The sequence below is a fragment of the Sinocyclocheilus grahami genome, unplaced genomic scaffold, assembly GCF_001515645.1.
Source record: "Sinocyclocheilus grahami isolate Dianchi unplaced genomic scaffold, SAMN03320097.WGS_v1.1 scaffold38.1, whole genome shotgun sequence".
Lineage (NCBI taxonomy): Eukaryota > Metazoa > Chordata > Actinopteri > Cypriniformes > Cyprinidae > Sinocyclocheilus > Sinocyclocheilus grahami.
In genome coordinates this window covers 728,009-752,134 of record NW_015505217.1, presented here as the reverse complement: position 1 = coordinate 752,134, position 24,126 = coordinate 728,009, and the positions used below count along the sequence as shown (strand labels likewise).

The window sequence follows — 24,126 nt, the reverse complement described above, 5'->3', positions numbered from 1 at the left end:
CATTAATAACATTATAAAAAAAATTTATGTTAAATAAATGCTGCTCTGTTGAACTTACTACTCACCAAAGAATTCTGTGGGGAAGTATCATGGTTACTACAAAAATAGGAAAAAAATATCAAAACTGTTTTTACTAATGACTGCTGAAAATTCAGCTTTGCCACCACAGGATTTTTTAAATATAATACAATAAAATCTATTCATCAAAGAATCCTAAAAATTACTAAATGTTTTAAGATTTCCACCAAAAAAAAAGCCAGACATTGAAGACTGGGAAGACAGCTTTGCCATCACATGAATTAACTATTTCTTTAATATATAATACAATAGAAAACAGTTATTTTAATTGGAGTAATATTTCATAGTATTACTGTTTTTTGTTATATTTTGAAAAACAATTATAAATCTATATACTGTATAAGATTATTGTTTTTTTTTTGTACATTTGTGCAACTACAGAAGTCTTATTTCTCAGAAAATACCACATAATGGTTAAATGTTGAATTTATTTTAAACCCTTCAGTGGTGATGTTTATTAGGGGGAACAATCATTTTATTTCAGTTGAGTCGATGCAGAGTTATGAAAAATGCTTTTTAACTATTAATGGAGATCTCAACCATTTTGTAGAGGCTCAAATTAAAAATTAAAACTTTAGAGTCTGTAAAAAAAATGGAAGTAGGATTAATAGAGAAAATAATATACGTCTATAACCTCTTTGGACATAGATGGACGTACAGTAACTGCATTATCAGTCCAGACTTGCAGATTGTTTTCCTATATCATTCCTCCAGTGCACCTCATATTATATTCACTGTAATGGTCTGTGGTCTTTTTTTCTTTGGATGAGGGAGTGGTTGGTGAGTTATGGGTCCGTCCTAAACGTACCTCGGCTGTGTCGTTCCCCTGAGAGGGGAGCCTGGGTCAGCTGATTAAAAAGATAATGAGTTGAAGTGATAGATTTATGTTTTTTTTCTGCAATATGTGGCCTTTTGCTGTCTCCCGTAGGAGGCGGTAACTGTATAAATAACAGATGGTGACATTGGAAGGCAACTGCTCCCTCGCCTTAGTTGTCTCAGCCTTTTCTGTCGCTTTGTTAAATTAAACACCACAGCGATTAGACCCACAACATCTGAAGCATCAAACAGCTGCCTCCTTCAGAAAGGCCGTCCTGACTCATGCAGATCGACATTTGATCAGGACAAATGTTATTGAGGGAATGACTGTATGAGCTTTGGTTGGACATAAATTACGGATTGTACTAAACAATGCAATTTGTGCTGATACAGCAGGAATTGACAAATTGACCCTTTTTACTTTCTTAAAAGGATAGTATGCCAAAAATGTTGCATTCATTCATTCATTCATTCATTTTATTTTTTTGCAAATAATTGCATTGTTGAAGTCATTGTTTTTGGAAACTTTTTTTTTTAATGTAAACTTTTATTTTTAAACAATTTTCAATCAGTAATTGCTTTTGAATTCTTGTAAAACATAGACCAATGATCTGCTTTAGTTATAACTTCAGGGTGAAGAAATTACTTTAGTAGTCTTTTTTGGCATTTATTTATTGATTTGTTTGTAAACTCTAGACCAGGGATCCTCAAATCTGGCCCACGAGATCTACTTTCCTGCAGAGTTTAGCTCTAACCCTAATCATACACACCGGAGCAAGCTAATTAATGTCTTCGGGATCATTAGAAAATCACAGGTAGGGGCATTTGATCAGGGTTGGAGCTAAACTCTGCAGCGCATTGGCCCTCCAGGGTAAGATTTGAGGAACCCTGCTCTAGACAGCCTTCATTCACTTCATTTAACCAGCACATTCTGCAAAATATCTCCTTCAGGTGTTTTTTTGTTTTTGTTTTTCCAAATAATTGTATTTCTGACGCCATTGTTGTGGGATGCTAATACACTGAAAATATTTTGTGAACTTTTATTTTGAAACAATTTTCACTCTGTAATTGCTATTGAATTTCACAAATAATAAAAAAAAATGGCAAGAACCACATTGAATTAAAAAAAGGCATTTATTCGTAAATTTTTTTGGTCTTTTTGTGTCTTTTTTTGAAAGTTGCACACTGAAAAAAATATGGTATACAAAAAAAAATTTTTTATTTCACAAATAATTAAATAATAATAAAAAAAAATGGCAGGTAAAATATTGAATTAAATGTGAAGTAAAAAGAAAAATTTCTGGAGTAAGTTTTCTTGTGAAACATACTCCAAATACTTTTTTAGTTAAAACTCCAGTGTATAAAATATTCATTCAGAAATTGCAACTGAATATCACAAAAAAAAAATTACAAAGAAACAGCAAGACATTGAAGTAAACATGAAAGTTCGAAATAGAAAAACAGTTTTTTTTTTTTGTTGCAACTTGGAAAAAAATACCTTTTTTGGCAGTGTATGTTTTTATCCATGTCTTTTTTTTAAGTTATGCACAAATAATTACAAAGAAATGGCAAGCAACACTGAATTAAATGGGAAAGACTGAAATAGTATTTTCTTGTAAAACATACTCCAATAATCTGCTTTAGTTATAATTTCAGAAGGAAAAGATAGATAGATAGATAGATAGATAGATAGATAGATAGATAGATGGAATACATTTTTTGTATTTTTTCATTTTGAAATTCTTGACAGCCCCTGCTTTCACTGGTTGGAAAAGCGACCCACACATTCTGTAAAATATCTCCTTCAGTGTTCATCAAAAAAGTTGTATGGGTTTTAACGGCATGAAGAGCAAAGGATAACAGAATTTTAATTTTTGGGTCACTATCATATCATATTTTGTTGTCGTCGGGACACTATGTAGGGCAAAGTACAGAGCTGTCAGTAAATAAGACCTACTCGCCTAGGGACCCCAAATACAGATGCCTGTTGAGGACACACAGATGTGCAGTTTTCCAGTGGTGGCAGATTGTGCAGAAGCACTTTTATTATTCTGATCCAGGAGTTTGTTCTGCAAACCTGATGTGTTCAAAGGCAGATCTGTTGAGAGGAGACTGATTTCAGATCAGAGAAGAAAGCAGCCCTGGATGCTGGGTTTAACGCGGGGAGCACAGTGTGTGCCTGCACCTGCAGCTAAATGATCTGTTATTAATTCAACAAATGTAGTGTAACATGAGAATGTCTTGTCTCTGAAGCCCTGCAGGGATTTCACCTGCTATCTGCATCTCCTGCTACCGCTGGCTTTTAGTACTACATTTACAGAGTCCCTGCTTTTGATGCAGTAGAAAATACATACTTTAAGATCAGACATCCAATCTTTAATCCCTTCCTTAATTTTGTATTCTTTTTAATTTTATTGTTGCTGTATGTTGTTCCAAGACACTATTATTCAGACACTTCTTTTCTTTTCTTTTTCTTTTTTCTCCCGTCTGTAAAAAGTGAGAAGTCTCACTCTCTGTTGTAGCTGGTAAATTTTTTATATAAATTTATGTAAAGAGAAATGTTTTGATCTTTTGTTATATGTTATCCTTTAAAGCAACCCCCCCCCCTATGAGCACATACAGTATATTGCAAACTATTGTTTTGTAGTGTTTCTTTTTCTTTCTTTCTGCTCCTTTAGTAGTATTTTTGTTCTTCTCTCCTTATTTATTTATTTATTTATTAATTCATTCATTTATTTAATTTTAATTTTTTTATGCAAACTTTGATGTTAACACACTAAATTTGGTTTCTTAAATGTCTATTGACTAGTGAGAAAACTGAAACAATATTGTTGCTTGTTGCAGGTTGAAAGGCCGATCTGTTGTGTGAACATTTAGTGAGCTGTGCACATTTTCCCAGCCACATATTTTTATTTTTATTATTATTTTTTTTTCTGTGGTGTGAACACGTGGTGCTGGTGGCTTATTTGAGACATGCATACTCTAGACTCTATATATCTGTAACCAATACATATAATGATTTGTTTTGAATCGTACGACAAAATGTCAGTTTAGATGCAGAGGTGTTTGTTTAACACAAATTGTTGTGATTTGTTCACAGACGTGAATGTGTTGCGTGGGGAACTGACTGAAGAGGCTCAGAATTGCCACTTGACTTTATGATCCTAAAAGAGGTATCCGTCCATCTACACCCACTTGACAACCTTGGAGCGCGACAAGGAACAAAGACAAACGATGCTGACGACAGTACGGTTAGGAGAAACACTCCACGTGGAGTCAGGATAATGGAAAAGTTGTAGGCGTCTTTGAAATGTGACAGGAACCAATAGCTTTTGGCTTTTCATGAATTCCCTTAAAGGGATAGTTCACCCAAAAATACAAATTCTGTCATTAATTACCCACCCTCATGTCACTCACTCACACCTTCGTTCATCTTCGGAACACAAATTAAGATATTTTTGATGAAATTCGAGACCTCTCAGACCCTGCATAGACAGCAAGGATCTTTACACGATCAATGCACAGAAAGGTAGTAAGGACATCGATAAAATAATCCATGTGACATTAGTGATTCAACAGTCATTTTTCGAAGCTACAAGAATAGTTTTTGTGTTGTTGAATTGATTTAACAATGTCCTTACTACATTTCTGGACCTTGATCATGGTAGGATCTTTGCTGTCTATGGCAGGGTCAGAGAGCTCTATGTATTCATCAAAAATAATTTGTGTTCCGAAGATGAACGAAGGTCTTGCGGGTTTGGAACGACATAAAGGGGAGTAATTAATGACAGAATTTTCATTTTTGGGTGAACTATCCCTTTAAGTGCCGTCCAGGCAACTTTTCTTCTTGATGAGGTCTGACGGTCTACAGCTGTGCCTCGCGATACGCCAGCAGACGTGGCCCGTTCCTCTGAGCCATGTGTTGGCGGTCAGCCGGCGTCCTTGGTGCCGAACAGATGCAGCTGTGAAAGAAACATCGGTCGCGAACGCACAGATGCTTTTACCAGAGGTGAAACTTCATCATACATCAATACTTCCTCAATAAGACAAGCTTCCTCCCAAGGCTGCAGATTCAATTTGGTGAAATCAAACGACAGACAGCACACCATGTGATTTCTAGAAAAGAAGTGTCCAAACGCACCTATAATGCTGTGTAGACATTGATCGTAAGAGCAGATCTCCTCAGCGGTGTCCATTCGCGACACGATCGATGTGACATCTGTGTGTCAGACACAATTCTTCCTAATTACACTAATGCATCAAAGCAGGTGGCAGCGATGCGGGAGATAACGTCACGTCTGTATGTATGCGTGAGGAGATTATCTGCGGTTATCGATTTCTTGTCATGTTTTCTGTGTTTTTGATGGGGGATATGTGGATCTGAATGTGTAATTGCTTTAGAAATAGAGAGAGAGGGATGTCAGTGTTGGATACGGTATCTCATGATGCATTGCGCTCGTCTTGACTTACTGTTTTCAGTGTGACTACTGGAAGCGATGGCAAATGGTTGTTATAGTCAAGATGAAATCGAAATTGACCATTTTTGCACGTTCTGTTACATTACATAAACGCGCTACACGTTATACATGTTGCAACTTGGAAAAAAATACCTTTTTTGGCAGTGTATGTTTTTATCTATGTCTTTTTTTTAAGTTATGCACAAATAATTACAAAGAAATGGCAAGCAACACTGAATTAAATGGGAAAGACTGAAATAGTATTTTCTTGTAAAACATACTCCAATAATCTGCTTTAGTTATAATTTCAGAAGGAAAAGATAGATAGATAGATAGATAGATAGATAGATAGATAGATAGATGGAATACATTTTTTGTATTTTTTCATTTTGAAATTCTTGACAGCCCCTGCTTTCACTGGTTGGAAAAGCGACCCACACATTCTGTAAAATATCTCCTTCAGTGTTCATCAAAAAAGTTGTATGGGTTTTAACGGCATGAAGAGCAAAGGATAACAGAATTTTAATTTTTGGGTCACTATCATATCATATTTTGTTGTCGTCGGGACACTATGTAGGGCAAAGTACAGAGCTGTCAGTAAATAAGACCTACTCGCCTAGGGACCCCAAATACAGATGTCTGAGGACACACAGATGTGCAGTTTTCCAGTGGTGGCAGATTGTGCAGAAGCACTTTTATTATTCTGATCCAGGAGTTTGTTCTGCAAACCTGATGTGTTCAAAGGCAGATCTGTTGAGAGGAGACTGATTTCAGATCAGAGAAGAAAGCAGCCCTGGATGCTGGGTTTAACGCGGGGAGCACAGTGTGTGCCTGCACCTGCAGCTAAATGATCTGTTATTAATTCAACAAATGTAGTGTAACATGAGAATGTCTTGTCTCTGAAGCCCTGCAGGGATTTCACCTGCTATCTGCATCTCCTGCTACCGCTGGCTTTTAGTACTACATTTACAGAGTCCCTGCTTTTGATGCAGTAGAAAATACATACTTTAAGATCAGACATCCAATCTTTAATCCCTTCCTTAATTTTGTATTCTTTTTAATTTTATTGTTGCTGTATGTTGTTCCAAGACACTATTATTCAGACACTTCTTTTCTTTTCTTTTTCTTTTTTCTCCCGTCTGTAAAAAGTGAGAAGTCTCACTCTCTGTTGTAGCTGGTAAATTTTTTATATAAATTTATGTAAAGAGAAATGTTTTGATCTTTTGTTATATGTTATCCTTTAAAGCAACCCCCCCCCCTATGAGCACATACAGTATATTGCAAACTATTGTTTTGTAGTGTTTCTTTTTCTTTCTTTCTGCTCCTTTAGTAGTATTTTTGTTCTTCTCTCCTTATTTATTTATTTATTTATTAATTCATTCATTTATTTAATTTTAATTTTTTTATGCAAACTTTGATGTTAACACACTAAATTTGGTTTCTTAAATGTCTATTGACTAGTGAGAAAACTGAAACAATATTGTTGCTTGTTGCAGGTTGAAAGGCCGATCTGTTGTGTGAACATTTAGTGAGCTGTGCACATTTTCCCAGCCACATATTTTTATTTTTATTATTATTTTTTTTTCTGTGGTGTGAACACGTGGTGCTGGTGGCTTATTTGAGACATGCATACTCTAGACTCTATATATCTGTAACCAATACATATAATGATTTGTTTTGAATCGTACGACAAAATGTCAGTTTAGATGCAGAGGTGTTTGTTTAACACAAATTGTTGTGATTTGTTCACAGACGTGAATGTGTTGCGTGGGGAACTGACTGAAGAGGCTCAGAATTGCCACTTGACTTTATGATCCTAAAAGAGGTATCCGTCCATCTACACCCACTTGACAACCTTGGAGCGCGACAAGGAACAAAGACAAACGATGCTGACGACAGTACGGTTAGGAGAAACACTCCACGTGGAGTCAGGATAATGGAAAAGTTGTAGGCGTCTTTGAAATGTGACAGGAACCAATAGCTTTTGGCTTTTCATGAATTCCCTTAAAGGGATAGTTCACCCAAAAATACAAATTCTGTCATTAATTACCCACCCTCATGTCACTCACTCACACCTTCGTTCATCTTCGGAACACAAATTAAGATATTTTTGATGAAATTCGAGACCTCTCAGACCCTGCATAGACAGCAAGGATCTTTACACGATCAATGCACAGAAAGGTAGTAAGGACATCGATAAAATAATCCATGTGACATTAGTGATTCAACAGTCATTTTTCGAAGCTACAAGAATAGTTTTTGTGTTGTTGAATTGATTTAACAATGTCCTTACTACATTTCTGGACCTTGATCATGGTAGGATCTTTGCTGTCTATGGCAGGGTCAGAGAGCTCTATGTATTCATCAAAAATAATTTGTGTTCCGAAGATGAACGAAGGTCTTGCGGGTTTGGAACGACATAAAGGGGAGTAATTAATGACAGAATTTTCATTTTTGGGTGAACTATCCCTTTAAGTGCCGTCCAGGCAACTTTTCTTCTTGATGAGGTCTGACGGTCTACAGCTGTGCCTCGCGATACGCCAGCAGACGTGGCCCGTTCCTCTGAGCCATGTGTTGGCGGTCAGCCGGCGTCCTTGGTGCCGAACAGATGCAGCTGTGAAAGAAACATCGGTCGCGAACGCACAGATGCTTTTACCAGAGGTGAAACTTCATCATACATCAATACTTCCTCAATAAGACAAGCTTCCTCCCAAGGCTGCAGATTCAATTTGGTGAAATCAAACGACAGACAGCACACCATGTGATTTCTAGAAAAGAAGTGTCCAAACGCACCTATAATGCTGTGTAGACATTGATCGTAAGAGCAGATCTCCTCAGCGGTGTCCATTCGCGACACGATCGATGTGACATCTGTGTGTCAGACACAATTCTTCCTAATTACACTAATGCATCAAAGCAGGTGGCAGCGATGCGGGAGATAACGTCACGTCTGTATGTATGCGTGAGGAGATTATCTGCGGTTATCGATTTCTTGTCATGTTTTCTGTGTTTTTGATGGGGGATATGTGGATCTGAATGTGTAATTGCTTTAGAAATAGAGAGAGAGGGATGTCAGTGTTGGATACGGTATCTCATGATGCATTGCGCTCGTCTTGACTTACTGTTTTCAGTGTGACTACTGGAAGCGATGGCAAATGGTTGTTATAGTCAAGATGAAATCGAAATTGACCATTTTTGCACGTTCTGTTACATTACATAAACGCGCTACACGTTATACATGTTTTTGGGTTTTTTATGTTACACAAAAGAAAAATAATCTATGTTCATATATCAATAGATGATAATCATTAAATATGACCTTTAAACATATATTTACATATATATTAGTGCTGGGCAGCGATTACAATTTTTTTTTTAAATCGTGATTAATCGCATGATTGTCTGCAATTAATCGTGATTAATCGCATTATGCACAAAATTCAATAATGCATTCAAAAGACCTGCATGATCGCGGGACCTAATGCAGCAGAGTGCGGAGCAGGACAACACTTGATAGGCGATTGCGGGCGGGACGGCGGGTAGACACTTGTGTGTGGGATGCGGGAGAATAAGGGTGTACTCACACTAGGCAATCTTAACTGGGCACGGTTCGTTTAGCCGGCCCTGGCTCGGTTGGAAGAAGTGGGCCAGAGCGTGGTTCAGTTATACATAGATCAGTGAGTATGAGCGCTAATCGTGCCGGAGCGCGGAACTTATGATACGTGTTGCATGATTGCGTGAACATTTCTGAGCAGCAAGAGTGAGAGATCTGTAAAGCAATATATTGTGAGAGGGCCATGAGTTACCGCGTCCCAAACGACTCAAAATAATAAACCACAAAGTTAACAAAATGATGCACTCCACTGAGCGAGAGGCTTCTCTGCTGTCTTCACGTGCTATCGAAAACTTCCTATTTCCCAGTTATGAAGTTGTGATTACGAGCACGTTGTATTCTTTTACATGAAAAATAACAGTGAACAGTGGTTTATGAATGTTGATGCTTAGCCTAAATAATTTGATCGGGAGCGTTCATGTGAGCTACTGCAGTCTTAGGCCCTCCCCAAATGCTCTCATTGGTTGAGACGCGAGATGACGCCCATACCAAGCCAGTACTGATCAACATCCCACCCCTCCTGTGACCCATGGTTTGTCTGTATGTGCATTCAGAGCCAGTGAGCAATGGACTTTCATAAAAATAAAAAACGGCGTTAATGCGCGATAAAATAATTGTCGGCATTAATCAATTAATGCGTTAACGCGATAACAACACGTTAACTTGCCCAGCCCTAATATATGTATATATATATATATATATATATTATACACATTTATATTGCCATATTTATATTCATTATATTGCCATATTTATATTCATAATATATTTCATTATGTAATAAATACAAAAATGTAATTATTAAATAACAATTAAATTAAATTAATTAATCACCATTAAACATAAGCATGAAACTATGATGAGCACATCATATATTGCAAACTATGGTTATAATAATATTAATTATTATTATTAGTATATATATATATATATATATCCTGGTTGGACACTTTTCTCACACAATTCTCATCCAACTGACAAAGTTTTATTCACCTTGCTTCGAGCAAGAACCTCATAAAATCTTTAAAATAATTAACAATGTTTTAAACCCAAAAGTAATCAATTCTGATGGATAAAATCAAGTCCTTAATTTAATTATCTTGTCTCACTTAAATATGTGACACGTTAGTGAAATTAGTTGTTTCATGTGAATTTTAAAGCATCTCTTCATGACTTATTGTTTAATTGGATTACATAACCATACTCAATTGAATCCAAATGTGAAATAGCTGTATTTTGTTATATGTAACTAACCAGGCCTCCGTTTGGATATAGAACTCTGTGTGAGCTTGCAGTTTCAGAACCACTGGTCCAAAGCGTGTTCCAGGTGCGACAGCGCTGTCTGAAGAGGCGAGTCTGAATTTGCACGGCTCATTTGTCTGGAGAATGTGTTGCCTCGGGCCAGGCCTCAGGCCTCGCACCCCCACCCACACCCCTCTCCATCCCCCGAGCGGCCCATGGAAATAATTTAGACTGGATTGTTTGGTGAATGCGGTGCCCTGCGGATGCATTGGTCTGCCATGGTTAACTGCACACATCTACTCCCAGCCTGCTGTTCACGTGTGGGTCAAAGGGTCAGGATTGATTCACACTGTATCACGTAAGCATGTGACCTATTGCAGAATACGGAACTATTATAATGTTGTAGTCGATCGATAACAATGATGGGGTTGCAGAGTTGGTGCTGCTTATTCTGTTTTTTTGTTTTTGTTTTTAATTTTATATATATATATATATATAATTTTATTATATATATAGTGAGAGAGAGAGAGAGAGAGAAAGAGAGAGAGAGAGATTCTAAATTGCTCAATATGCAAAAAATGTTTTTCTAAATTATAATACTAATTAATAGGTAACATGAATAAGACATCAACTTTACAAAATCATATTTATTTATCTACTTAAATGTAAATAAATGATGAATGTAAATAGTTTATCAATAAATTATAATAATTAAAACAATATATAAAAAATTTATAAAATCTTATAAAAATAAAAGCAGACTTTCTAAAATCTTTCAAATTATTTACACAATACTTTTGCCAAAAGTCAAATCCTGGACTTTTTTTTTCTTTCTTTTCAATTTAGAAATCCCAACCAGATGTTTTTTAAGGCTATAAAAAGAGGACATTTTGTCACCCTAAGTAACATGAATAATTTATATTGTGGTAAAATATGTCAACTTAAACGTAAAATGATATAAATATAGGGGTTTTGAATATGAATAGAAATGGATAAATTGCCAGAGGACACTGAGCTTTGTCTGTTTGTTGGATTGGCAGAGAGAAGATTGGTTCTCTTATTGACATTTTAATCAAGTCTAGTCAAGAGATGCTTTCAGGGCGTCTTATTGTGAAGACATTAACAATGCAAAACTCCAGTGGCTTTGGATAGGAAAATCCACAACTGTCTCAATTAAATATGTGAGTCTAGCAAGAAATAGCAGTGAAGAGTTGTTATTCATAGATCTGACGTCTTTTTGCTGCATTAAATTCTACATTAGATTCATGTCGAGTCACTGTTTCATGTCAAGGTGTATTTTGACACCTTCGAACTAATTAAAAATGAAGGCTTTGGTGTTGATTGAGATAATTTTCTTCACAATTTGTCTCCATCGTGCATGTGTAGTGAAGGCACCGCCTTGCAAGGGTTGGCATGGCAACCAAGGATAGGAAGTAAATCAGTGCCAGCTGAAAAAGTGGTCGCCAAGGAGACGTTGAGCAGAAACTTTGTGGCGCCCATTGAAAATGAGTGAGAGGGATATCTGGCGCCCAGATATATATATATATATATATATATATATATATATATATATATATATATATATATATATATAATAATAATTATTATATTTGTAAAACAAATATATAAGAGTTTGGTTTTTAACTTGGTGTTTTTTTACTGTACATTCATGCATGACTCCCCTGCTCTCCAGAACGCTGCACTAGAAGTAATTTTTCTTTCTTTTTTATTGTGGAAAAAGCTCTAAATGAAGTCATGTATCTGTACTTAAAAATGTCTGTCACTGAATGAATATACATTAAAGGGGTCATATGATGCGATTTCACGTTTTTCTTTCGCTTTGGAGTGTTACAAGCTGATTGTGCATCGATAAGATCCCTGAAGTTGCAACGACTAAAGTCTCAAAACCAAAGAGATATTCTTTATCAAAGTTAAGACTCTGCCACGCCCCCCTAAAACAGCTCGTTCTAACACGCCCCCACATATCTACCTCACTATGTGGAAATATTTGCATAATGCCGCCCAAATGTGCACGCAAAGAAAGAAGGCGTGGTTTCAGTAACCACAGTTAGTGTTGAAGCAGCCATGTCAGGGAGACGCTGTGTGTTTCAGTGCGAAAGCAAAAGCACTTTATTTGGCCTTCCGAAAGTAGATGCATTTAGGAATCTTTAAGATTACTTACAACAGAACAGCAATGCATTTTATGGACGACCGTTTCGTGAACCTAGGAGAGGAGGTAATTCTGACTTTGCTATGACAATCTAGCGCTTCTGAATCAGGTACTGTTTTGTTATCAGTTTAAGTATTTGACTGTTCATATGCACAGTTTTGCTCACCGTGTGTGTGTGTGCGAGCAAGAGAGAGAGAGAGAGCGAGAAAGAGAGAGCGCGCGCGAGAGAGAGAGAGAGCGCAATAGAGAGAGAGAGGGGTTCACATCACAGTGGAGTCAGCTGTCTTAACCGTGGCTTGTGTACTGCAAACACATACCAGCTTCATCACTGTGTCTGTCACGCGACTCTGTTGCCCTTTCGGGCTCTGTCTTTATATTTATTTTTGAAAGATGAAGCTCACGATTATGGTAAGGGAAGTTACATTTCCGACGAGTGCTTGCGGTGTTCGACCAATCAAAATGCACTGTGTCAGCTGGCCAATCAGAGCAGACTGCGCTTGTCGGAAAGAGGGACTTTGCAGAAAACGAAGCGTTTGAGAGAGGCGGGGCATAGAGGACCTACAATAATGTACAGTATTTGAAAAATAATGTGTTTTTTGAACATTAAAGCATGTCAACATATTCAGTTACACCAAATACACAAAATAATGATCTTTAAAAAAGCATCATATGACCCCTTTAATACGCTCATGGTTTTACATGCTGCATTTTATCCAGCTGCGGCACTGGCTATGCTCTGCTTGGGAATGATGTTGAAGAGAGAGAGAGAATCCGGCTTAATGGCATCTCCACCATTTTATTGCACCCTGTTCTCCCCTTAATTTCCACGCCGTAAAAAATGCAGCTGACCTGCTTGTATCCCGCACCTCATTAGACAGCCGATCCCTTCAACGAGCTCCAGTATTTATATCACCCTTATCTTTCAGCCTTCATGTATTTCCGTGTTGTCATTGTGTACATCCAGACACCTCTTTTCATTTCCTCTCTCGCAGACTCATCAGGCGAGTTTTTCTGACAGTGCTCGCCTCATCTTTCTCTGTGGGGGCCTTTCCAGCACTCTCCCTGCCAGTGTGTCTCCACCTGCCACCGCCGCGGGGGTCTGGACTTGCACGGTGCTAACAGATAGTCTGCTTTTGTTTTTGCGGTTGCCAAAACCCATTTCCTCGCCATAACCTCTAGTTGCGACCGTCTGACGGAGCCCACATACTTTGTTCTGTATCATTCCCGAGTATGAGCGTACAGTGATGGACGCAGTTATTTCCCCCCCCTTTTTTCTGCCTTTTCTCCCGGTTCTCGAAAGAGCTGCAGTTCCGCAATGCCCTATAAATGAAACACTGTTGCTTTTTACTGATTTGGCATGACTCATCCTTTTCATCCCTGTGTGTGTCAGTGCTCGCCTCATCTTTCTCTGTGGGGGCCTTTCCAGCACTCTCCCTGCCAGTGTGTCTCCACCTGCCACCGCCGCGGGGGTCTGGACTTGCACGGTGCTAACAGATAGTCTGCTTTTGTTTTTGCGGTTGCCAAAACCCATTTCCTCGCCATAACCTCTAGTTGCGACCGTCTGACGGAGCCCACATACTTTGTTCTGTATCATTCCCGAGTATGAGCGTACAGTGATGGACGCAGTTATTTCCCCCCCCTTTTTTCTGCCTTTTCTCCCGGTTCTCGAAAGAGCTGCAGTTCCGCAATGCCCTATAAATGAAACACTGTTGCTTTTTACTGATTTGGCATGACTCATCCTTTTCATCCCTGTGTGTGTTTTTTTTTTTTTTAGTGGAACCAAGATCCTCCTCGCTGCAGAACTCACAGGATTATTGAGAGTCCTCGGGAAAAGCTCTCTTTGCTTGGTGGATGCTTTTTGGGAGCTTTGTTTTTAAGAAGGGAAATGATCTACCTGGCACCAATGCTTATTGTTTACATTACTTACTGGAATGTATTTTAATTATACAGCAGTTTCTTCTGGTCCTCGAATTCAGTCCTCGTTTTAAGAACTCTAATGCAATTGCACGTTTGAAATTGCATTGTTAGGGGCCAGTAGGTGGCGATAAAATCTTTATGAATAAGTCTTTATGAATGAATTCATTCAAAACACTGATTCATTCAGGAATTAAATAAGTGACTGTTTTTGTGAATGAGTCATTGAATAATGATGTCCAATACCCTGATTCATTCAAAAATGAGGCAAATGACTCTTTATGAGTGAGTCATTGCATCCTAACTCAGCTAATTATATCAAGACACTGATCCATTCAGAAATTAAACAAGTGACCATCTTTATGAGTGAGTCTTTGAATCATTCTCAACCAATTTGTTCAAAACATTGATTTACTCAGGAATTAAACAAATTAGTCTTTATGAGTGAGCCACTGAAAAACTCACTAATTCTATTAGTTCAAAAACACTGATTTAGGAATAAATGAAGGACCATCTTTATGAGTTATTTATTGAATCATTCTCAATCATTTAGTTCAAAACGTTGATTTGCTCAGAAATGAAGTAAATGACTCTAAGTGAGTCACTGAGGCATTCACTCATCCATTTTTTTTTAAACACTTGATTCTTTCTGTAAAAAACAAGTGGCCATCTCTGAGTGAGTCACTGAATCATTTTCGACAAATTAGTTCAAAACCGTGATTCATTGAGGAATGAAGCAAATGACTCTTATGAGTGAGTCACTGAAGCATTTACTCATCCAATTCATTCCGCTGTCTTTCTTTGGAAATATTTTTGTTGGCACAGAAAATAACCAGCAATGTTGTGACATAACTAAGTTACTAAATATTAGCAAGTGTACTCTGGCTTTTATTGTATTCCTGGTCTTGTTGCACCTGATCGTAACATCTGAAGGTTACCACTGTTGCTGCAGGTAACTTGGTGATTCTACAGCCCATAAGCTGTTCATCCGGCTGTAGATGGATGACCCAGTAGAGAACTTCCAATCCTGCTTTCTTTTATATAAAGCAATTCCCAGTCTTGTAAACCAGTGGCTGAACTATCATAGTTTATTGATGCTATCCAGAATACCTATGAATTGTGCTCCAGCAGGCCTGCAGATAAATGAAACCTGGCTCAGAGCCTCTCTCTCTCTGAGTGTTTTGAGAAATCTAAAGGAAATATTTTATTTTTTCAATACCTTTTTTGAATAGAGCAGTTTTGATATGACATGTTTTTTAAATGACAGCATTACTCATGGCTCGGCATTACCCTCTTCTGTCAGCATCACTGGCATATGTGGCCTGGGTGTCATCTGCATGCAATGCATGTGTAAGCCTTCTATGTTTGTTTTGTTTATCTTGTACTTCCTCTTCGCCTCTCCTTCCCTTTCCTACTCTTCTTCTTCCCTTCCTCCTCTTAATTGTTCTAGTTTCCTTCCTCTTCTTTCCTACTTCCCTTACTCCTCCTTTCTCCTTCCTTTCTCTTCTTTTTTTGTCTTATTTTCTTTCTCTTTCCTCTTCCATTCACCTTCTTCCTTTTAACTTCCTCAAATTCTTTTATTCTTCCTTTATTGTTTACCTAATTTTCCTCTTAACTTCTACTTCACCCTTCTCCTCCTTTTCCTTCTCTTCTCTTCTGCTTTATTTCCTCTCTTTCCTTTCTCTTTTCTTTCCATTTTCATTTTGACTTCCTCTCCTTTTCCCTTTAATCTTTTACCTCCTTTTCCTCTTCTACTTCACCATCCTGTCCGCTTCCTCTGTTACAATATTTTTCCTCGCCTTTTCCTTCCTGTTTACTTCTCTTTACTTTTTCTTTTCTCCCATTTCCTTTCAACTTCCTCTTCTTCACCACTTCCTCCTTTTCTTGTTTCCTTCCTCTTCCCTCCTACTTTCTTTCCTCTTTTGCTCTTCTTCCTTCTTCACCACTTTCACATTGCCCTCTCCTTCCATTTCAGTTCTTTCATTTCATTTTCCCGTTTCCCTTCTACTTCCTCTTCCTCCTTTTCACTTCTCATTTTCTTTCCCCTTCCTTCCTTAATCGTCTTCTTAGTTTCTACCTTATATCTCTCTATCTCTCCCTTCACTTTTCTTTCCTCTTTATCCTTCCTTTCACTTCACTTCTCCCCTTCCTGTTTACTACTTATTTATATCTCCTTCTTCCTTCTCTTCCTTTCTACTTCCTATATTTTACTTCACTGTCTTCCTTTACTTACCTTCTCCCTCCTTCCTTCCTTCCTTCCTTCCTTCCTCCTTTTCTCTTCCCCTTCCATCTTATCCTTCCTCCTCCTCTTCTTTTCTCCTTCTTCCTTTATCTTCTCTTACCTCCTCTCCTCAAAGGTGAACACTATATTAATCCAATACAGCTCTTGACATTTGATCCTCTTGTGCAGAACTGCATGATTGCCATAATTGTTCTCACCTCACCCTGCTCATCCCGCCGTGTGACGGAAAGCACAGAAGCTTTTCGAGCTCGCACTGTGCCGAGAAGCACACAACCGCATTGTTGTCAGCAGCAATGGCATTCACTTTCATGTTATTTGAAAAAATTAATTCACCTCGTTACACCTCACGCCTTTCAAGGCCTCCACCGCTTGATCCTCTTCTTTACCTCCCTCCCTGCTGAAACGTTTACCACCTGCTTCATCATCTCTTACTGGGGCAGAAGTTAAAAAATGTATTCATTTCATAATCTTATTTTTTGTTTATCATTTTTTCATCTAATTCCCTTCCCACACCAAATCCAATTTTGCCAGGCACATTGTTTGAGAGGCAGCAGGATTTCTGTGGAGTGCTTTTTTGTTTGCTCCCCTCTCTCTTTCTCTCTCTCGACTTGGAGCAACCTAGACTGTGTTATGCAATTTTATTAGTGTAAAATCAAATCAGCGAAGATAAACTGGACCCTGCACTTGAAACCAGCAGGGATTTTCAGTTTTTCGAAAAGATTTGTGAATTTAACGCTTTATCTTTCCTTGTAATTGATCATTTACATGCAAGATATATATTACAATTATCTCTGCATGAAAATCAATTAAATTAAGTAAAAATGAGCATATCATTTTAACTACTGCGAGTTGTTCTCCTTTAAAACATTTAGTGATAACACGGTTCAGTATATGTTTCGTGTGTGATCCTCACCAGCAGTCTAGAAGACTTCAGGGCAGCAATTCAAGTAGATTTGCGATGAAAGAATTGATTGTTATGGCAGTCACTATTAGGTTAAGACCAGCACCCTGCCGAGAGGAAGAGGAAAGGCAAGCCAGAGAGTGAAAAGTGGTACAAACAGTTTTGCAGTGCTTTCAACATGGTTTTGTAATGCCCACAGGGAAGAACATCCATGTTCAACAGCTCTCTTTCACATCCTGCAATCCAAAACCTTTTCTAGTGTTCAGAGTTTCTATGGAGAAAATGTGCTGTGTTTATTTGCAGCACATTTTTATAATCAATTAGTCGGTGGGTTGTCTAAATGACTTGTCATTCTTGAGGAAGCATTATATAATTAGTGAGATTGAGGGTTATGTTCACTAGACTAGACTTCTGTAGGGGGCATTCAGATAAGACTTGTTCTTGTATTTAAAATGTTAGGACAGAGTGCAACAAGGTCTTAATACAAGTTTATAAAACAAGCTGACTGCATGCTAATACTCAGAGAAATTGTGTTTTTAAACTAGTGTGCTGCTAGGAATGCTAAGGTCATTGCTTTGATTCTCAGGGAATGCAAGAACTAAAATAATCTATATAGACCCTTGAAAACAAGGATAAAACCCATCTTGTTTTGGGTAAGATGTACTCTCTTCAAATGCATAAATACATATGCAAATTCATATGTAAAGCTAAAACAAACATGCGTTTGTCCACCACATCCAGGTTTCTTTCTCAGTCTGGTCACACACGTGCCTTTAAGTATCTCTGAGAGCCTAACGCTCTTGATACGTGGGGTTGATTGAAGGATTGGTTGGTGGGAAGCCATGTTTTTATTTATACCTCCTCTGCAAGAATAAATAAAGTGACACAGACAGACAAGGCAGTTCATATCTCCCTGACTGAGGAGAGAGGAAACAGAGAAAGCAGACCCAATATTGAGGTGCAGCTTTATGTGACTTAGATTGAGAGTGCAGTGTGTGCAAAGACATGAACTCACAGACACCACACACACTCAAAAAATGAAATGGATATGAAACACTCTCCCAAGGTCACCTACGGTGCATGTGTGTGTTAGACATGTTTTTCTGTGATTCACTTCCACTAGGCTAGAGGGACTTTAGTGACTAGACAGAGATTGTTTTCAATGCTGGAGCACCTATATAGTGACTGGCTTGTTCCTGTGTACCTAAATGGAACAAAGAATGTTCTCAAAATTGAAATTGCTAATATTAGAAAATCTTTTCTGCTGATTTATTAAGTTTTGACCCTTTTGGTTGAGAATCGCACCATGGAAATCGATTGCAGTGCAGCTTTTATTGCAGTATTTATGGCATTACCTAATTTGCATAATTTAAGTGATTCAGGCACTGAAAACATGTGCAAATAAGCAACAGAAACTCAAAAAGATTGAATATGTATGACATTTTAGTGTGTATGATTTATAGTATCTGTCTGTTTTAGCATCGATTTGTGTTAGTGTAGCATCTACAGTGGTATTCCAAATCTTATATGGTTCTTTCTCTCTTTTTTGCAGTTCGGCCTGATAAAACCCTTCCCAAAGAGTGGAGAACCTGTCAGCGAATTATGAATGATAAACAAGATGACCTCCTCCCTGATGCAGCAGACGATGAGAGGTCTTAGGTGGAACCGGGCCCTGTCCGACCCATTGTTTGTGCTGTCGCTGGCCCTGCAGCTTCTGGTGGTGGCTGGCCTGGTGCGAGCGCAGACCTGCCCCTCCGTCTGCTCTTGTAGCAACCAGTTCAGCAAGGTCATCTGTACGCGACGTGGCCTTCGAGATGTACCCGATGGTATTTCCACCAACACAAGGTACCTGAACCTTCAGGAGAACCTCATTCAGGTGATCAAGGTTGACAGCTTCAAGCATCTAAGGCACCTGGAGATCCTGCAGCTCAGCAAGAACCACATCCGCAACATTGAAATCGGCGCTTTCAATGGGCTGGCTAACCTCAACACTCTGGAGCTCTTCGATAATCGTCTAACCACAATCCCCAATGGGGCTTTTGAGTACCTGTCCAAACTTAAAGAGCTTTGGTTGAGGAATAACCCTATCGAGAGTATACCCTCTTATGCCTTCAACCGTGTACCATCGCTGCGAAGGCTGGACTTGGGCGAGCTGAAAAGGCTCTCATATATCTCAGAAGGTGCCTTTGAAGGCCTCAGCAACTTGCGGTACCTGAACCTGGGCATGTGCAACTTAAAGGAGATCCCCAACCTCATTCCTCTTGTCCGTTTGGATGAGTTGGAGATGTCAGGAAACCAGCTCTCTATAATAAGGCCAGGGTCTTTCAAAGGCCTCGTCCACTTACAGAAACTGTGGATGATGCATGCGCAGATCCAGACGATTGAGAGAAATGCCTTTGATGATCTTCAGTCCCTCGTGGAGCTCAATTTGGCCCACAATAACCTTACCCTCCTGCCTCATGACCTCTTCACCCCACTACACCACTTGGAGAGAGTACACTTGCACCACAACCCCTGGAACTGCAACTGTGACATCCTTTGGCTCAGTTGGTGGCTAAAGGAAATGGTGCCGGCCAATACCAGTTGCTGTGCCCGCTGCGCGTCACCTGCCAGCCACAAAGGGCGCTACATCGGCGAACTCGACCAGAACTATTTCCATTGTTATGCACCGGTGATCGTGGAGCCACCAGTGGACCTGAACGTGACTGAGGGCATGGCAGCAGAACTGAAATGTCGAGCGAATTCTTTGACCTCAGTCAGCTGGATCACGCCCAATGGGTCCATCATGACGCACGGGGCGTACAAGGTGCGCATTTCCGTGCTCAACGATGGGACGCTAAACTTTACCAATGTCACAATGCAGGACACGGGAACATACACTTGTATGGTGAGCAACGCCGCAGGCAACACGACAGCCTCGGCTACGCTCAATGTGTCCTCGACAGAGAACAGCAGCTTCAGTTATTTCACTACAGTTACCGTCGAGACCACAGAAGCGGCACATGATGTGGGCCACCCAACGGTTCAGCAGAAGGGTGGCCCTACTCCTTCTTCTGGGATTTGGGAGACCTTACCACCTTCCTTTACCACCACGACCACGACAGCACGGACACCACTGTCCACCAAGGCCACCGACAAGACCTACACCATCCCAGTCACAGCCCTGATTGATGGCTCCCTCAACACCTTGGATGAGGTCATGAAGACCACAAAGATCATCATTGGTTGCTTTGTGGCCATCACCCTGATGGCGGCCGTCATGCTGATCATATTTTATAAAATGCGCAAACAGCATCACCAGCACAACCATCACGCACCGACGCGAACCATCGAGATCATCAACGTGGACGAGGATTGTGTAACGGGTGGACCTACCATGGAGGGCCACCTCGCCCTCCCCCCACTGGAGCATGAGCACCTGAATCATTACAACGCCTACAAGACTGCGTACAACCATGCCTCCACCATCAATTCTATACACAGCTCTGCCCACGAACCTTTGCTAATTCGGGCCAGCTCAAAAGACAATGTACAAGAAACCCAGATTTGAACTGCTTTTCATAATGTGGATTAAACAAAGAAAAAAAGACTTCTAAAACTCTTAAGGAACAGTAAGTGACATATCGATTTTGAAGATTGTCGAAAAACAAAGACACAGTAGACCGATGCAAGACGTACGAGAAGGATGTTGACAGGTAGAAAAGGACATTGGGAGTTGAGTGTACATCAACCGTTTCAAAAGTGTCTTTACATAACAGAAGTTATTTATTTAAGGAAAATAACTATTGTGGTTTAATCAAGAAAAGATGTAATCTGCAATTATTTTTCCAGCAATTATTTCTCCATGTTTTTTTATGTTATTTTAAGGGTTGTTGGTTTACTAATATGCTTTTAAACTCTGTTTAAATCTAGTGTTCTGTACGTGAGGACCCAAGTCATTTGCAGATGAATCTGAAACTTTCCATCTTTCTGAAATCTCAAGATTCACATTTAATGTCAATACGTTTAAAATCTTAGGTTACAGATTGTCATATTAGAAAACTTCCACACCATAATTGTTTAAATTGATCATGTTAATTCTAAAGGATTCATTTATTGACGTCCCCTTAATTTGTGATTTTTGGCTGTCACGTTATTCAGTTGTCCTTGATGAAAAAGAGGCTCTTTAAACTATATTGGTCCGTCTGTTAGCTGGTTTTAGAGGTGTTTTGGGCACTTTTCAACTGGACAGACTGGAAGACAAGCTTTTAAACAGCTAATTTTTCAACAGGGATGGCTGCTACACATTACGTGCAGATGTATGCCTGGCTTCTCCACTCTAAAATTTAGAACAAGGAGCCCTGGAAACGTGTCCCAATTAAAACCGGGCCAAATGTCAGGAACACATATCTATTTGATGCAAGCAGGCAATTTCAAATAATTTCTGTGCTCGGGCCAGAAGATTTATGGATTAAGTTAGCATTTGGAGGCATCCCATATGACCTTAAATACATGTTAAGGCATCACATGCTTAAAATAAGCTTTATTTAAGTCCTTAAACTGTTTTCTGCCTTTTCTTTCTCATTGCGTACAACAACTTGGGTCCCTGTGGCAGTTCATCCTTGACACCCAACTAAAGTTTCCCAATACTCAGATGCAGCACACACATTCTATGCCTAATTCTATATGGGCAGGGGGTTGAAGATTGTAGGCCTTTATTAGAAGTGGAAAAGCATAAAGCTGGTACTGACGTAGCACCATTTCCATTTCAATCCACTTGTCTTGGTGCTCTCCATGGATACAGTTGAATGAAATCATTCTGGAATGGTCTAAAAGCCAGACACAGAACTCTAAATAAGTGGGCAAAGTCAGTGCGGCTCAGATCTAAGGCTTCCAAAGATGCCTCAGGTGTGTCTTTATAGATCATGCGAACCGATTGTGTTTTTTCCCTCTCACTAGTTCTTTTTTCTTGAATTCTTTCATATTCTATCTTCCATCATTCTGCACTGTCAATCTTTTCAGGCAGTTATGCAATTATTTTTAAACTTTTAAATCCTATTCAGTCACTTTAGTTTATTTTCGGTACAGACTGAGGATGATACATCCATCTTCGTCTTTACACACACAGTAGCCTTTGGCTGCAGGGGGAATGACTTGACATTATGAATTAATTTATGAAATCAGAATGGCCTGAGACGGTCACTATAGAAACCAATGACCTTGGATGGGGTGGGGACTAGCCGACAGACATTGGCTTGACACTTTAAATGTATTCAGAGTCAAATGGGAGAGCAAGGCTGGGTGAAAGAGCCAAAGTGGACTCATTTAAAGTGCATCATTTAATCTATAAAGCAATCTAGAAGTCTATAGGTAATTTTAATTAACCCAATAAACCTGTGACATTCTATTCAAATCCGTAGCGTTTCGTTTTTGGCCATTCATAATTCATGCAAAGCGCACAGGGGACTGACAAGGTGATTTTTCTCTTGCGTTTCTGGTCTTAATACAGATGCCGAATGATACCATGTGGCATTCGATGAACTTTTCCGTATTATATTTTGATCACACAGCAGATGCACTCTGATTTTAAAAGATCTAATGCAATTATGCTTGTCAACTTTGCTATTTCAGATCATTACGAAAAAGTTTTTGAGCGTACCTCCTGCCCACTAGAAGCAAAGGCCATCTGGTACGTTTTCTAATCAAGATATCAAAGCGTGCAAAAAAAGACTGTTCTTCATCTGAATATGCTGCTCTTTCGAATCTTAATTAATTTTCTTGTCTTTCTGAATTTAGTTTGCGTTGTCACTGAAATTGATGTCAATCTGAACATAAAGCGAAAAAAAATCCTTATCATCAATGGAGTTTAGCACAAAAGTAAACCAAGTCATTGGGTTTTCAGTTGCATTTTATTTTAAGTAATAGAATCATTGTCTTAAATTGTCATAATTTTTGGAAAATGTCTTTGTCGTTTTTTTTTATATGATCATTTTTTATTATAATTTTAGTTTTTCGGCTTATTGTGATTTTCTTTTTCTGTATGTTTGTTCAGTCCCTTCATGCAAACACATCTGTGTTTTGGGTTTCAGTTTAGGAGTGAACAAGATGCTTTTCTCTCCGTTTCACGTAACTTCTTTCTTTTCGTCTCTGAGAGGGAATGCTGTTCTAGTGGTAGATTTCTATAAAAATACATTTTGAAAATAAAAATAAAAACACAAAAAAACAAAACAAAAACTTTTTAAATTTTAATTTTACATGTGCCAACCTGTTTTAAAAAAATTAAAAAAAAAAAAAAAAAAGAAGAAGAGAGAGAGAGAGAGCGAGATATGCTCTAAAAGACGACTGGATTGATTTTCATGTAAACATTATTTCATGACCTTTAAAAAAAGATGGAGATCGATTATAGAAATCAGAGTTTGTAGTTCATACACAAGATAAGGTTACAAATAAAATATCATTGTCTTTTCTCTATTGTCTCCTTAGTTTTCTTTCACCAATGTGTATTGTGTCAAAATTTGATTTAAGTTTATAACACTGTCTTGTATTTCATATTACACAGTTCAGCTTTGAAAAACATATTTGTGTATGTTTTAGTGCTTCAAAATGTCTCAAAACATCATCTTGCTGTGTTTTTCATTGATAGGCAGTATTTAGTTTGTGACTGGCTCCACCAGCTTTTAGATTTTAGACAGTATTACAAATGAGTGAATTGAG

At 38.6% G+C, this 24,126-nt stretch overlaps 1 protein-coding gene across 3 annotated transcripts in view; it reads left to right on the top strand.

Moving 5' to 3' along the window:
* lrrc4ca (leucine rich repeat containing 4C, genome duplicate a) overlaps positions 1–23,302 on the top strand; it is a 93,018-nt gene extending 69,716 nt beyond the window's left edge. For 2 of the 3 annotated variants that reach the window (XM_016267463.1, XM_016267462.1), the window contains one exon: positions 18,986–23,302. In XM_016267463.1, coding sequence (XP_016122949.1) covers positions 19,040–20,983 — 1,944 coding nt within the window. In that variant the 5' untranslated portion in view covers positions 18,986–19,039 and the 3' untranslated portion in view covers positions 20,984–23,302. Of the gene's footprint in view, positions 1–7,933; positions 8,013–18,985 lie in introns of those variants that run through there. The other variant, XM_016267464.1, reaches the window with a different exon arrangement.
* The last annotated feature ends 824 nt before the right edge of the window (positions 23,303–24,126 follow it).